Raw genomic sequence first — 11076 nt, 5'->3', positions numbered from 1 at the left:
ATGCCCTTTTCAAGGATGCAACAAAGAGATACCACCCAGTACAAGGTTGCGCAGAAATGTTCTCTGACATATCCAGCCTGAGGAACCAAGACAAAGACCTTCTGCAGTCCAGATACCTGTTTTCATCTGACGTTGCTTTCTTTTTGTTTTGATAGTTGTGACTCGATACTGGCCTGAAGGTTGACAGATGAAGGGCTCGAGGGTGATTCAGTAACGTAGACTAGAGATTCTAAACTTGGAATAATTTAGCATAAACTTAGAAAGAATCAATCATAAGCTTAGAATAAGATCATCGCGACCTCTTCTAAAGGTAGAATAGCATTTGCGTTGTGGTTCAAAAAGTGTAAAAGAAAAGTGATGATTGCTGCAAATGGAAAAAAACATACAACAGCGGGGATTCGCTGGTCGTCACCGACCCAACTACTAATCCGCCGGTTAGTGGCTTGACTATGGGAGAGCAGACGGGATCCCGTATTTTCCACTACCTATGGTCGTATGTACAAGGAGCAGCTGCAAACTGGTCTATGTCACCGACCTCATGTTGAATTACAACAGCCCCTTGGAACTGCTATGTCAACCACAACGGCACCATCGATCAAATCAAATGCGATATTTATTCTCATACTTCATTTGTGCAGAGTCGTATAGGTTTGTTAATCAGTCTTGCTCTTTGGTAGTTTCTTAATGTGCCGTCAAATACATCTCGATCTTCCATCTTATGCCAGCCCTACTTTTCCATCATCTCGTTAGACACTCCAGACAGGTTCATCTGGTAACGCCGAAGACTCTTGCAACACACATTCACTCCGTCCATAGTTTCCTCTCCATGCCACCGCAGCTAGGCCATGAACACAGTGAGAAAATAAATCCACAGGCGCGAACCAAGTCCCCTCAAATTCACGTATCATTCAAGCCCTCGGATGGAAACCAAGTCCTGTCAGTATCGGGTGTCAAGCAAGCCCCCAGATGCGAACCAAGCCCCGTCAAGATCAAGATCAAGTATCAAGCAAGCCCCCAGATGCGAACATGAAAAGGACCACAGTTATGGAGACGGGACCGTTACAGTCCCTTACGTCTCTCTGCCCTCCAGTCCAATGACTGTGGAGCAAAATAGTACCCATCGCCAAAGATACACCAACAGACCTGAACTCGTTGCAAACAGACTTGGCCAGAACTTTTGCGCGGCAGGCTGTAGCCCAACCCAGCCTGCCCCTTAGGCCATTACAGCCCTCGAGGAACGCCTCCCGTCACCCTCACCCGTGACGGTCGCACGATCTTTTATTTAGAATAAAACCACATCTCGATCTCAAGAGAGATAGCGGCGCCTAAAACTGCTTGGGCCACGAACACGGGGAAGGACCACTAGTAAGCTCCGGAGAAGCGGACTATCAGTTGAGTCAGCCATGCCAAAAGGATAGGTAGATAGCAGGTGGCGATAGAGGGAAGAGAGTGTGAAACAACAGGAACATACTCACCAGTGACTTTCGTCCACCCACCAAGGTGTCGAACCCCAAAGGTGATCAGAAATAGGCAGAATTGCATCAGCAGCGTACCTGCGATTTTGATTTCGGGTGATCTCAAGGTCATTATTAGTAACACGCAGAGTTTTAAAGAATACTAATCGAGTTAAAGAAGAAGAAGAAGAAGAAGAAGAAGAAGAAGAAGAACAGCGCAGGAGGGTGAAGGCGAAATTTATCTTGAGCCTCATCCCTTCTCGAAAAGGAAGGACCGTCAAATGACAGCTGCGGTGGTCAAGGAAAGGAAGGAAGCGGAACGTTTCGACCACTCAGGGTTTAGGTAGGCAACAGGTTTCCCTTCACGAATCAAATGGAATGGAAGGAGATCTGGGAACGCAGGAACGCAGGGCTCGTGGCTTGACGCCTTACGATTCCTGATGTCTGGCGCTGGTGGTGCCAAGATGGATAGTGGCAGGCTGTTCAGAAGACCGAAGACACGAAAGGGCATTGGATGGATGCAGTGAGCAATGACAGTCATCCTTACGTGATGTAGGTATTGTTGAATTATATGTGGCTTCAATCGACCTTGTCTTTTGTCTAAACCACTCTGTTCATGAATCCTGGGCTGAGCCCTAAATCCAAGCGACAAACCTCCTCAACCAAACACTGCATCACTAGGTACTTTGGGCTTTTTCTTCGGCCACAGTGCCCGCGGTGCATGATCCCTCGCTGTGGCCACGCTTGAAGTAATGGCCGATACATGTTATAATCCACAAGCCCAAAATGAGTTCACAGTTTACCCCAAAGAAGAAGTAGACGAGAAACCACCTAAAGTATTCATACAGCCATGAATGAATAAGGACCAGAGCTTCAATGCTGCCCATGAAAGATAAGTAAAACAACAGGGCGATGACTCCGTCGACGTCGAATACCTGGAGCGAAGGTGGGCCAGGAGAGAGGAAGCCGAATCGATCGGGGATGTGCAAAATCTTGGACTGGATGTAATACCCGCGATTGGCCATCTCCAGCTTCCAAGGGCTGGGGGCCTCTTCAGGGTTAGTGTTTTCAGGCTCAATCATGACGATAACCTTGATGATGTATACGGTAGGTGGATTCTCTGGGGAAGTGGTTATTGTCAGAGGTCAAACGCGGCGGATATGATGGAGATTTACCGTAAAAAAAAATTGTGTGTCTGTATAGGTAGTTAGTTTGACTTTAAGTCTGAGGGATCTGGTGCTTTTATATTTGTTGAAACAAGGTTCAATCAACCTGCGCACATGAGCACCCAAAACACAATCTTCCGTACTTGTGTCATTCGGCCGCAGAAACATTAACCTTCAGGCGAGCCTAGCCTATGGTAAATGTCAATTCTCCTCAGATGCACAGCTAAGCCCCTATCTCAAAGTCCGAACCCCAATCTTGTGTTATCTTCCCAATCGAGCGGACCAAAGACACATGTTCCAGTGCTGGCTGATACGATGTGGGTGAGCCCTTACACACTTCCGTCTCGTTGCGTAGTGGCAAACAGTCCCTTTCCTAATAACCTCTGACACAGATAAACACCCACATTCGTCAATATTACCTCCACGATAATCCAGAGAGTTTGAGCAATTCACTGGTACCAGATTGCCGAGTGGTAGTCACATCAGACTCAAATTGACCGGATATCTAATTCGCCCCTAACTGACTGATCCATGTGAAAACACCATACGCCATGCCGACAATAACATATGAAAACCCATAAAACGCAATCACACAGCAAAGATGATCTTGAGAACGAGAGCTACCAATAGCACCACCAAAACAACGATAGTTCGATCAAGCCACAGAGGAACACCGTCATCCGTTGCCCGTCGAGCTTGCTGCGCTTGTGCCTGTGCCGCAGCCTGTGGTACAAGTCCTTGAGCCACCGGGACGGGGAGAGGTGTAGTTCGGGTCGGAGTGGGGTTTCGGTTCTCTGCTGGTGGTTGAGGGGCCGAAGAATCGTTGGCAGCTGTAACGGCATCTGGTGCGGTCTGGACGAATCCCTCTGCAAGTTGAGCTGTCTCGGCGTCGTCGTTTTTCTGTTCAGGCTGGCTTTGTCGTCAGTACACAACAACTTGAAGAATTGGCTCGAAAACAAGATGAGAGGGTCGTTTATACTCAGTTCTGAGCCAACTTAGGACAAGATGGCAGGCTATTTGCCACATATTACGCTGTGATATTTGATTGATTGAGGCCGAAGGTCTTCCCACACGTTGCGCATTTGAATGCCGGTGACTCGTTGGCAAGACGTTGGCGTACTGCGTCAGTTGTTTCAAGACCTCCCAGTTGGCCACGAGCATCAGTCTCCATAAAACTTCGGAGCCTACACAATAAGAAATTTCAGTTAACGTAATACCTTCAGGAATAACAGGAAAACATACGCTACAAGAGCTGTCCGTACTCCCCATGCAGGTTGCCACGTCTCCTCATGATGACCACTGATACTCAAACAAATCTCACGGTTGGCTTCGAATCGACCACTTGGTGTCATGAAGCGGAAAGAAGGCGGTCGAAGAGGGTATGTGGGTGGAAGAACTATGCGACCATGGTAGATGCCATTACTGTAGACTGAATTGGGTGGCCCTTTGAGTGTGAAGTGCCACTCGAACAGGTCGGATTCGAGGGGCTCGGCTGTGTAATCGGCAGAGGGGGAGTTGGAGATTTCGGCTGCTTCACGAACTATTGCTCGAGTTAGTTATGGGGTCGATAATTCCAGGTGACGATGCTCTAGTCATATGTGTTGTATGTGCTGGAGCTGGCCACTTACGTATTCGTCTAATCGTGGGCGATTTCGAGCTGAACTTTGGGGTCGCCATGGCGAAGGTATTTGCAACGTTCGCTTGCGAGTTTCGTGTCACAGAAATGGAGGCTCCCTTGAAAGATATGTATATGTATATGTCGTTGGATGATTGCTCTAGACGGTCATTGCTTGGCGAACGTGGGGAGCTCGTTCAAGGAAGCTAGTTATCGAGCTTGCGAAGGACAACGTGGAAGTTGAAATAACACAGTTTTCAGCCTGAAAGTAAACGATGGAGATTTGAGTAACAACTGGTTCAGGCAGAGAAAATGCAAGTAAGCTTAGTCTAAGTACGAAGTCAACGAAGGTCTTGTTAAACGCAAGGTGGTATCTTATGGGCTGCGCTGCTTGTCTCGTCGTTATGATTGCCGGAACTAGAGTGGGCGGAACCCCACTCATGATGATGCACGCAAGACGGGCTCTTATACAGCGCTCTATCCACTATTAGCATGCATATGCACCAAACCGTAAGACACCCCATAGCATGCTCACCCAATCACAAGCTTTCCTTACCTAAGCAGAGCCATCACCGAATTGGCCCGGTTCAACGACTCCATCAAGACTGACCATTGCCGTATCATCACTATCCTCGTCGCCTCGTCCACGGCTGCCAATTTGGTCCCTACGTACGTCAATCGCGCTATATCACTCGTCTCGATATCTCGACCAAGCTCAATTGCCGCTAACATCTCCAACTTTTGCAGCCCGAAACCCCGAAACGAGCGACTATCACATCCGATTTCATCATGGCTGGTCACGGTCACCACAGCTTCAACGGCCCTCCTAAGCCCCCGGTGGCTCACGTTCCCCGTATCTACCGATTCACCGCGACAGCTCTAGGCGCTGGCATGTGGTTCTTCGTGAGTCGCTCTGGAACCTTGCGACTTTGAACCATGGATTGGAGCATCAAAGCGAGGATTACAATATTTTAGAAGAATAACTTGCTAATGTGCTGAAACAGCTTATGTACCGGGCAAAGAAGGATGGTATGTATTAAACATTCACTATTTCACGAGGAATTGGTTCGATGATCCAGTGGCTAACGTGCTCCAGGTGCCGTTCTCCTCGGCCTCAAGCACCCCTGGGACCACTAAACGATTACCATATATGATTACTTCCATTCCTGCGGCAATTACAACAGAGAAGGCATTGGGCGACGATATCAGAGGACAAGACGGTTCAATGCGGTGTATATAGGGCAGAAAAGGCTCTTGAATTGAAGAAAAAAGATCAAATGACAGTTCCAAAGTGATGCGTATGATATCCCGAGTACCAACATATCATATACCCCTATCACCAATTGCAATTCCACGTATATTGGAAAATAGAAACTACAGGTTACTCAAATTATACTGTTTTCGGGAAAAATTGCTCCTGTTGCTGCGTAGCCGTTCAATTTGCATTATTGATACCTATAAATCCTTACTATTCACAGCTCAGAATTGGTTCGGTAGACATGTTTATGAAAATTCAGGCATTGGTTTTTTATCCAACCAAGCCTCTTGTATTTTGATCTCTTTGATGAGACCAACAGCTTCACGCTTCCTTCGCAGTCTTTATACTCTATCAACGACTCCAAACAATACCCATTAACATAAACCCGCTTTCATCCAATGGCTATGCAACTTGCTATTCTTACTTCAGCTTAAATCCGCGATGCTTCAGCAATCACCTTATACTCTTTGCGCTTCTTGGCCTTTCCGGTCACTGACTGCTTGACTGAGCCTATCAATCGAGCCAGTCTCAAGGCAAGGAAGTGCTCAAAAGCCCAGGCCACGATAAAGTACGCAGCACCCAATCCAATCAGGAACAGTTCATAGTCCCAGCTCATGTGCGTCAACTGCATCAGGTCAATGACCCATTGAGCAGGAGTCAGGATCATGTAGACGGTTATCAAGAGGGCGATAGAGATAGTTATAGCAAATGGCCCTATCACACACACGGTCAGCTCTAATTCTTTTTTGAAGTGGCGAATGAGTCAACTTACAGTTTTGTGTGGTCCGCTGTCGGAACGGGCGTCCTGCATTGAGAATAACTCCTGAAAGGATATACTCAAAGCAAGAGAATAGGAAGAGTGCCGTGTTTTGCGAGTTCTCAATGCTCGGCTCATCCTTGTGCACCACAGGAGGGATATACCAGGGCTGCTCCTTGACAGTGATATACGTCACAGCCTGGAAGAAGATGCAGATAAGCATGAATCCCAACAAAGGCGTGAGCACCTTTCGTGAGACCAAGTCCGCAGTAGGTCGCTTCCGGCAAAGTCTTGGAGCAGGTCCTGCCCATCCCATGAAGATAGCGATCGGAAGAATAAGAGCAAGGTCGATGAAGAGGAACTGAAAGTCTCCCAAATTGGAAGCCCTGGCATAAAGAAATGTGACTGATGTGAACTGAATTGCTGAGTACAAACTCATGTACTTGAAGCAACTGAAGCTTGTAACCAGAGCGGCTCGACCCTCCCTATAAGATGGTTAGACTGCTTCAATTGAAATGTTTCTCTCGACTTACTTAATAACTTCCAAGACACAGCGGATGTCAAACACACGAGAAGTGAAAGGAGCTGCCACGGAAGCTTCTGCCTCAGATAAAGAGATGCCAACATCTGCGGCCTTCAAAGCACCGCAGTCGTTTGCCCCGTCACCACAGAAGCCACATGTGTAATCAATGCTCTGCAGCTTCTCGACCAACTCATGCTTCTCATCAGGGGACATTCTGGCAAATACTTTACCATTGATGAGCATCTACAGAGTGATTAGCGAGGGCGACAGTCGAAGAACAATGAGAAACTAACCCGTTGAAGTGCTTGTGGCGATGCAAAGTCAACCATCCATCGGAACACATCACCACTGACAGCCAAAGTATAGTTACGAAGGCTGGTGATATCAAAAGGCAGTGAAGCATCTGCCTCTGGAGGAGGGGGTAGGGGCTGTTTGTGTTAGTCGTGATTCACTATGGTCACAGGTGCAACAAGAACTTACAAGCAAGGTCTTTTCATTCAAGTGGAACAGGTTGTTGTCAATACTCTCCCATTGAATCTTGGCTTCCGCATCACGGAAATCACCTGGTCAGGTTAGAATACTTTCCACAAGCTCATGAATCTGAAACATACCCTCAATGAAGCGCGGCACGAAGCAATGAGCCTTTCGATCCATGAGACCGCACTCTCGGGCCACGCTAATGGCTGTCAAGATGTTGTCACCAGTCACCATGACTGCGCCAATGTTGGACGCCAGAAGCTCCTCGAGAACTGCAGCAGTCGTGGGCTTAAGCTTGTTCTCAAAAACAATGAAACCAACGAAGTCGAGATCAATCTCTACTTCAGTTCGAGTCATCTTCTGAGCCTTGACCCAGCTAAGCTTCTTGAGATGGCGGCTGGCGACACCAATAACACGGTAACCTTTGTGAGTATACCAAGACAGAAGCTCGTCGTAATCATCAGGGACTGCGGGAAATTAGCCAGTTCGAACCTCTCAATGCTATTAGGAAACCTACAGCTTTCAGGGCGACAGATCTCCTTCATTGCCTCAGGGGCTCCCTTCACAAAGATATCACCACTCTTCTGGCCGAATTGTCGAACAATGACACTGGCGCGTCGTAGATTAGAAACGAATTCAAAAGACTTCTGTACTCCAAGCTCGATGTTGCCCTATAAAAATGTCAGTGACCATCCTCTCACAGTCAGCACCAGGGCCATACGTTAGGGGGTCGTGCAATAGAGGGCGCCAGTCCACCCTGCTCTTCATCTTCCTCAGAAGCGCTCTGCTTTCCTTCTTCGTATGCCCAGCGTGTGAACTCAAACATCTTGAGATCCAGTGGATCTCCGACAAGCTCATCATCAACGGACCGTAGAGAGTGACAGGTGGCCATAGTGTGCAATGCGGCGCGGTAAGTATCCTGAGCGTTCTGTCGTGTGGCTTCAGCCAGGAGCATCTGAGGCTCGGTCACAATCTCACTGAATTTCTTTGAGTCGCGATCAACGACTCGAATTCCCAGAACATCTAATCCTTCTTCCGTCAAAGTTCCTGTCTTGTCAAAACACATGATATCGATTTTTCCACCAACATTCACTCGTTGAGGACTGATACAGAAAATTTGCTTCTTCTTCAGTCGGCTGAGAGCAAAGTTGGTACCAATAGTCAAAGTCGCAGGCAGGGCAGGAGGTACAACAATGGTGATGAGATCGAGCGCTCGCACAATAATGAGATGCCATGCAATTCCAAGTCTGATAAAGTTGACCAATGAAGCCAGGAATCCGATAGCAGCAACGATAGCCATGACACTGATGTACCGGAATGAATCGCGGTAGAACTTGAAACCTGAGGGCTTAGGGAACAACATTGATCGTACCAGGGCACCCTTTGTAGTGTTGAAACCAGTCCGGACAACGAGGGCGAGCGCAACGGCGTCGTCCCCTTGGTCTTCCTGAGGCCTTCTGGCGCGGATGATCTTGGTACCACAAAAGAGGAAGTGTCTGGCCGTCTCAGGGGTAACTGACGACGCTCCCAGATCCATTGTGCGCAAAGTCTCGTCGGTGGCTGGTAATTTTGAGACGGGAACAGATTCGCCAGTCAACATGCTTTCGTTGACGATACAGTCACCAGTGAGCAAAAGACTGTCACTGGGAAACTGTGTCAAACTGGGATCGCTCAATTCGTAGACATCTCCGGGTACCAGTTCGCTTGAACTGATGAATCGCCAGAACCCGTTTCGGAGAACTCGCACGTCGCATTCGAATCGCGAAATCTCACGGAGACGCTTCATGGTAGCTCGGGTCTCAATGAGGGTAGCAGCAATACTACCAACCGACATGAGGAAGTCTGTACTTGGAGAATTGCCTAAAGTAGCTGTCCATGGACCACAGGATAAGACTGGCGATCTGAAAGACATAAAAGGGGTGCAAAACTTCATCAACTAGAAGCTGTCCAGTTGTCTTCTGCTCGATATCGATGAGATTGCTGCCAAAAACAACTTCACGGACTCCCCTTTCATCGGTGTCCAGACCAGCACGGGTCAGTCGCACATCGGTCCAGTTAGGGTCTTTCCAGCCATTGAAAAGCATGAACTTGTCTTTAAGAGGGTGGAAGCACAGTCGAATGTAACGGTAATCCAGTGTTCGGAGGTCGTCAACGATAGGGTCGACATCCTCGTCCAATGCCTCCGAGTAGAATTTCTCAGGTAGACCAAATATGGTTGATAGAGGTCGGCCATAAATCTGAGATCGAACATCCATAGTGACAAGTTCACCCCACTGGTTCTCTATCACGACCCATTCGCACTCTCCAAGCGAGGTTGCCTGTCCAAGCAGACCAACGTACCACCGGGGCAGCCATCGGAAGAGCAGATAAGCGAGGCCGCAAGTGAAGATACACAGAGAGATATAGATCGCAGAGCCGATCTTGCTTGTCTTGAAACCGGCGATGACGATGGTGAGATCTTCGTTTTCTAGATAAACTTTTTGACTGACACGCCCATGGCGACGAAAGCTTCCAGCGGTAGCTGTACTATCTCGTCGCAAGAGATGGGCGTTTACCGAATGGCGAGAGTATGCGGATGAATGTCTGCGCAGGGCATAGTTGTCTTCAGAAAGGCGATAGTCTCGTTCTGGGGATTCGTCGTATTCCTCGGTACCATCAACACCAAACTCCAAGTCTCCAATATCTGAAACGCTGCGCCGGATGTAATCGCCAGCAATGCTCTGCACAGCTACACTCTCAGCGTCGTCGTCATCGGGGAACCCTTCGTTATCGTCATCGTAATAGGCGAAGCTGGCAGTCGAATCGGCGCGAGGTCGTCGATGGGAAAAGGCCGATACACTGGTAGGAAGACTTTCGGCAACAGGACCAGAGAAAAGCTGATAAGGACAGATCGTTAGTATTTACGATCATACAATAATAATGGCTCAAGTATTTGCTAATTACCTCCTCATGCGCCATCTCAACATCTTCAAAGATGCTCGATCTGCTCTGATTAGAGCTCATTCGATAGAGCCCAGCGCGACCGTTGCCGTTGGCATTGGCATTGGATGTGCGATGGCGGCGATGGCCATGATCTTGGCCCGGGTCCGGGCTAAGAGGAGCGTCTTCATCCATCAATTCGTTTAAGGTGAATTGGTTCGCATGATACACAAATAAATCCTCAAAGTTGAGATAAGAATTTTGCGTATAAGTTGTAGGTCGCGCGCCCGATTACGTCGTTGGCTCAGCGCTCGTGCCCTGACCAAGGCTGACCCGGAGAGTCATACCGATATGCCGAACTGGCCCCGCCATACATCATTGGTTGGTCTCTAGTACAAGACGCAAGGCTGAGGACAGAGATGATTAGGGCCATAACGTCAATAACTCTGGAATTTAGTGATGACATGCAGTTATCTACTTGTTTAGAGTGTTCATGAGGGGGCTACAGGATTGGCCAGCATGTTGACTCGAGGGCCACGTCAAATTGTTTCCTGATTGTGGTGCTTTATGAGCAAGGTTCCTCGGCAAAGATTTTGGCTGGGTCTGGGGTTGCTGTCCACCTATAGCATCTAGTTGTCAATGCCATCCGCTTCTTTCTTTGACCACTTTGACGACCGCTTTTTTTATTTATCTATTGTCAACAGACAAAGAAGTGGTGGGCGAATAGTATGCTGCATAGACAACCCGCTCCTCCTTCACAATACAAGGGCGCGCGCGATTCGTGACGCATCCCTCGACTTGTTGGTATCGGAGATTCACCAAGCTGCAGCCAATCGTGCAGGGTCCATCACAGTGCGTGCGAGCCACGTTCTATCACGCGTATGTAGGCAGAGAGATACGACCAGTT

At 48.3% G+C, this 11076-nt stretch overlaps 5 protein-coding genes and 1 non-coding gene across 7 annotated transcripts; 2 read left to right on the top strand and 4 right to left on the bottom strand.

Moving 5' to 3' along the window:
- Positions 1 to 379: 379 nt before the first annotated feature.
- Positions 380 to 495, bottom strand: FOXG_18104. Its single transcript, XR_001936358.1, has one exon. It is a non-coding gene; the product is annotated as a 5S ribosomal RNA (ribosomal RNA).
- Positions 496 to 826: 331 nt separating this feature from the next.
- FOXG_18103 (uncharacterized protein) lies at positions 827 to 1030 on the top strand (the record flags this gene model as incomplete). The annotated part of the gene is made up of 1 exon (XM_018398153.1): positions 827 to 1030. The coding sequence occupies one exon, from the start codon at positions 827 to 829 to the stop codon at positions 1028 to 1030; it is 204 nt and encodes a 67-aa protein (XP_018234149.1).
- A 955-nt stretch (positions 1031 to 1985) lies between these two features.
- On the bottom strand, positions 1986 to 2768 carry FOXG_01430 (uncharacterized protein). The gene is made up of 2 exons (XM_018378253.1): positions 2630 to 2768; positions 1986 to 2574 (listed from the first exon to the last, which is right to left on the bottom strand). The coding sequence occupies exon 2, from the start codon at positions 2534 to 2536 to the stop codon at positions 2132 to 2134; it is 405 nt and encodes a 134-aa protein (XP_018234148.1). The 5' UTR covers positions 2537 to 2574; positions 2630 to 2768; the 3' UTR covers positions 1986 to 2131.
- A 440-nt stretch (positions 2769 to 3208) lies between these two features.
- Positions 3209 to 4297, bottom strand: FOXG_01429 (ubiquitin-conjugating enzyme E2 J1; the record flags this gene model as incomplete). Its single annotated transcript, XM_018378252.1, has 4 exons — positions 3209 to 3533; positions 3652 to 3804; positions 3863 to 4160; positions 4249 to 4297. 4 exons carry the CDS (start codon positions 4295 to 4297, stop codon positions 3209 to 3211), a joined length of 825 nt encoding a protein of 274 aa, XP_018234147.1.
- Positions 4298 to 4806: 509 nt separating this feature from the next.
- Positions 4807 to 5657, top strand: FOXG_18102 (uncharacterized protein). 2 transcript variants are annotated; one of them, XM_018398152.1, is made up of 4 exons: positions 4807 to 4904; positions 4983 to 5138; positions 5240 to 5264; positions 5332 to 5657. In XM_018398152.1, the coding sequence occupies exons 2-4, from the start codon at positions 5025 to 5027 to the stop codon at positions 5370 to 5372; spliced, it is 180 nt and encodes a 59-aa protein (XP_018234146.1). In that variant the 5' UTR covers positions 4807 to 4904; positions 4983 to 5024; the 3' UTR covers positions 5373 to 5657. The 2 variants fall into 2 exon arrangements, with proteins under 2 accessions (XP_018234146.1, XP_018234145.1); XM_018398151.1 differs by having other exon boundaries at positions 4807 to 5138.
- On the bottom strand, positions 5636 to 10496 carry FOXG_18101 (ATPase). Its single transcript, XM_018398150.1, has 9 exons — positions 10194 to 10496; positions 7972 to 10126; positions 7768 to 7921; positions 7385 to 7717; positions 7254 to 7336; positions 7067 to 7201; positions 6784 to 7016; positions 6266 to 6735; positions 5636 to 6207 (listed from the first exon to the last, which is right to left on the bottom strand). Exons 2-9 carry the CDS (start codon positions 9181 to 9183, stop codon positions 5924 to 5926), a joined length of 2904 nt encoding a protein of 967 aa, XP_018234144.1. The 5' UTR covers positions 9184 to 10126; positions 10194 to 10496; the 3' UTR covers positions 5636 to 5923.
- Between the last annotated feature and the right edge of the window lie 580 nt (positions 10497 to 11076).

Source organism: Fusarium oxysporum, chromosome 5 (genome assembly GCF_000149955.1).
Source record: "Fusarium oxysporum f. sp. lycopersici 4287 chromosome 5, whole genome shotgun sequence".
NCBI lineage: Eukaryota > Fungi > Ascomycota > Sordariomycetes > Hypocreales > Nectriaceae > Fusarium > Fusarium oxysporum.
This window is presented reverse-complemented; position numbering and strand designations above follow the sequence as displayed.

Excerpts from the sequence above, each read along its gene's own strand:
- FOXG_18101 (XM_018398150.1), bottom strand. The coding sequence starts at position 9,183 with ATGAAGTTTTGCACCCCTTTTATGTCTTTCAGATCGCCAGTCTTATCC. Across the intron at positions 7,922-7,971 it reads CTATTGCACGACCCCCTAAC|GGCAACATCGAGCTTGGAGT; the intron begins GTATGGCCCTGG and ends ACATTTTTATAG. Across the intron at positions 7,337-7,384 it reads CGTGCCGCGCTTCATTGAGG|GTGATTTCCGTGATGCGGAA; the intron begins GTATGTTTCAGA and ends TAACCTGACCAG.
- FOXG_01430 (XM_018378253.1), bottom strand. The coding sequence starts at position 2,536 with ATGATTGAGCCTGAAAACACTAACCCTGAAGAGGCCCCCAGCCCTTGG.
- FOXG_18102 (XM_018398152.1), top strand. The coding sequence starts at position 5,025 with ATGGCTGGTCACGGTCACCACAGCTTCAACGGCCCTCCTAAGCCCCCG. Across the intron at positions 5,139-5,239 it reads GCGCTGGCATGTGGTTCTTC|CTTATGTACCGGGCAAAGAA; the intron begins GTGAGTCGCTCT and ends GTGCTGAAACAG. Across the intron at positions 5,265-5,331 it reads GTACCGGGCAAAGAAGGATG|GTGCCGTTCTCCTCGGCCTC; the intron begins GTATGTATTAAA and ends AACGTGCTCCAG.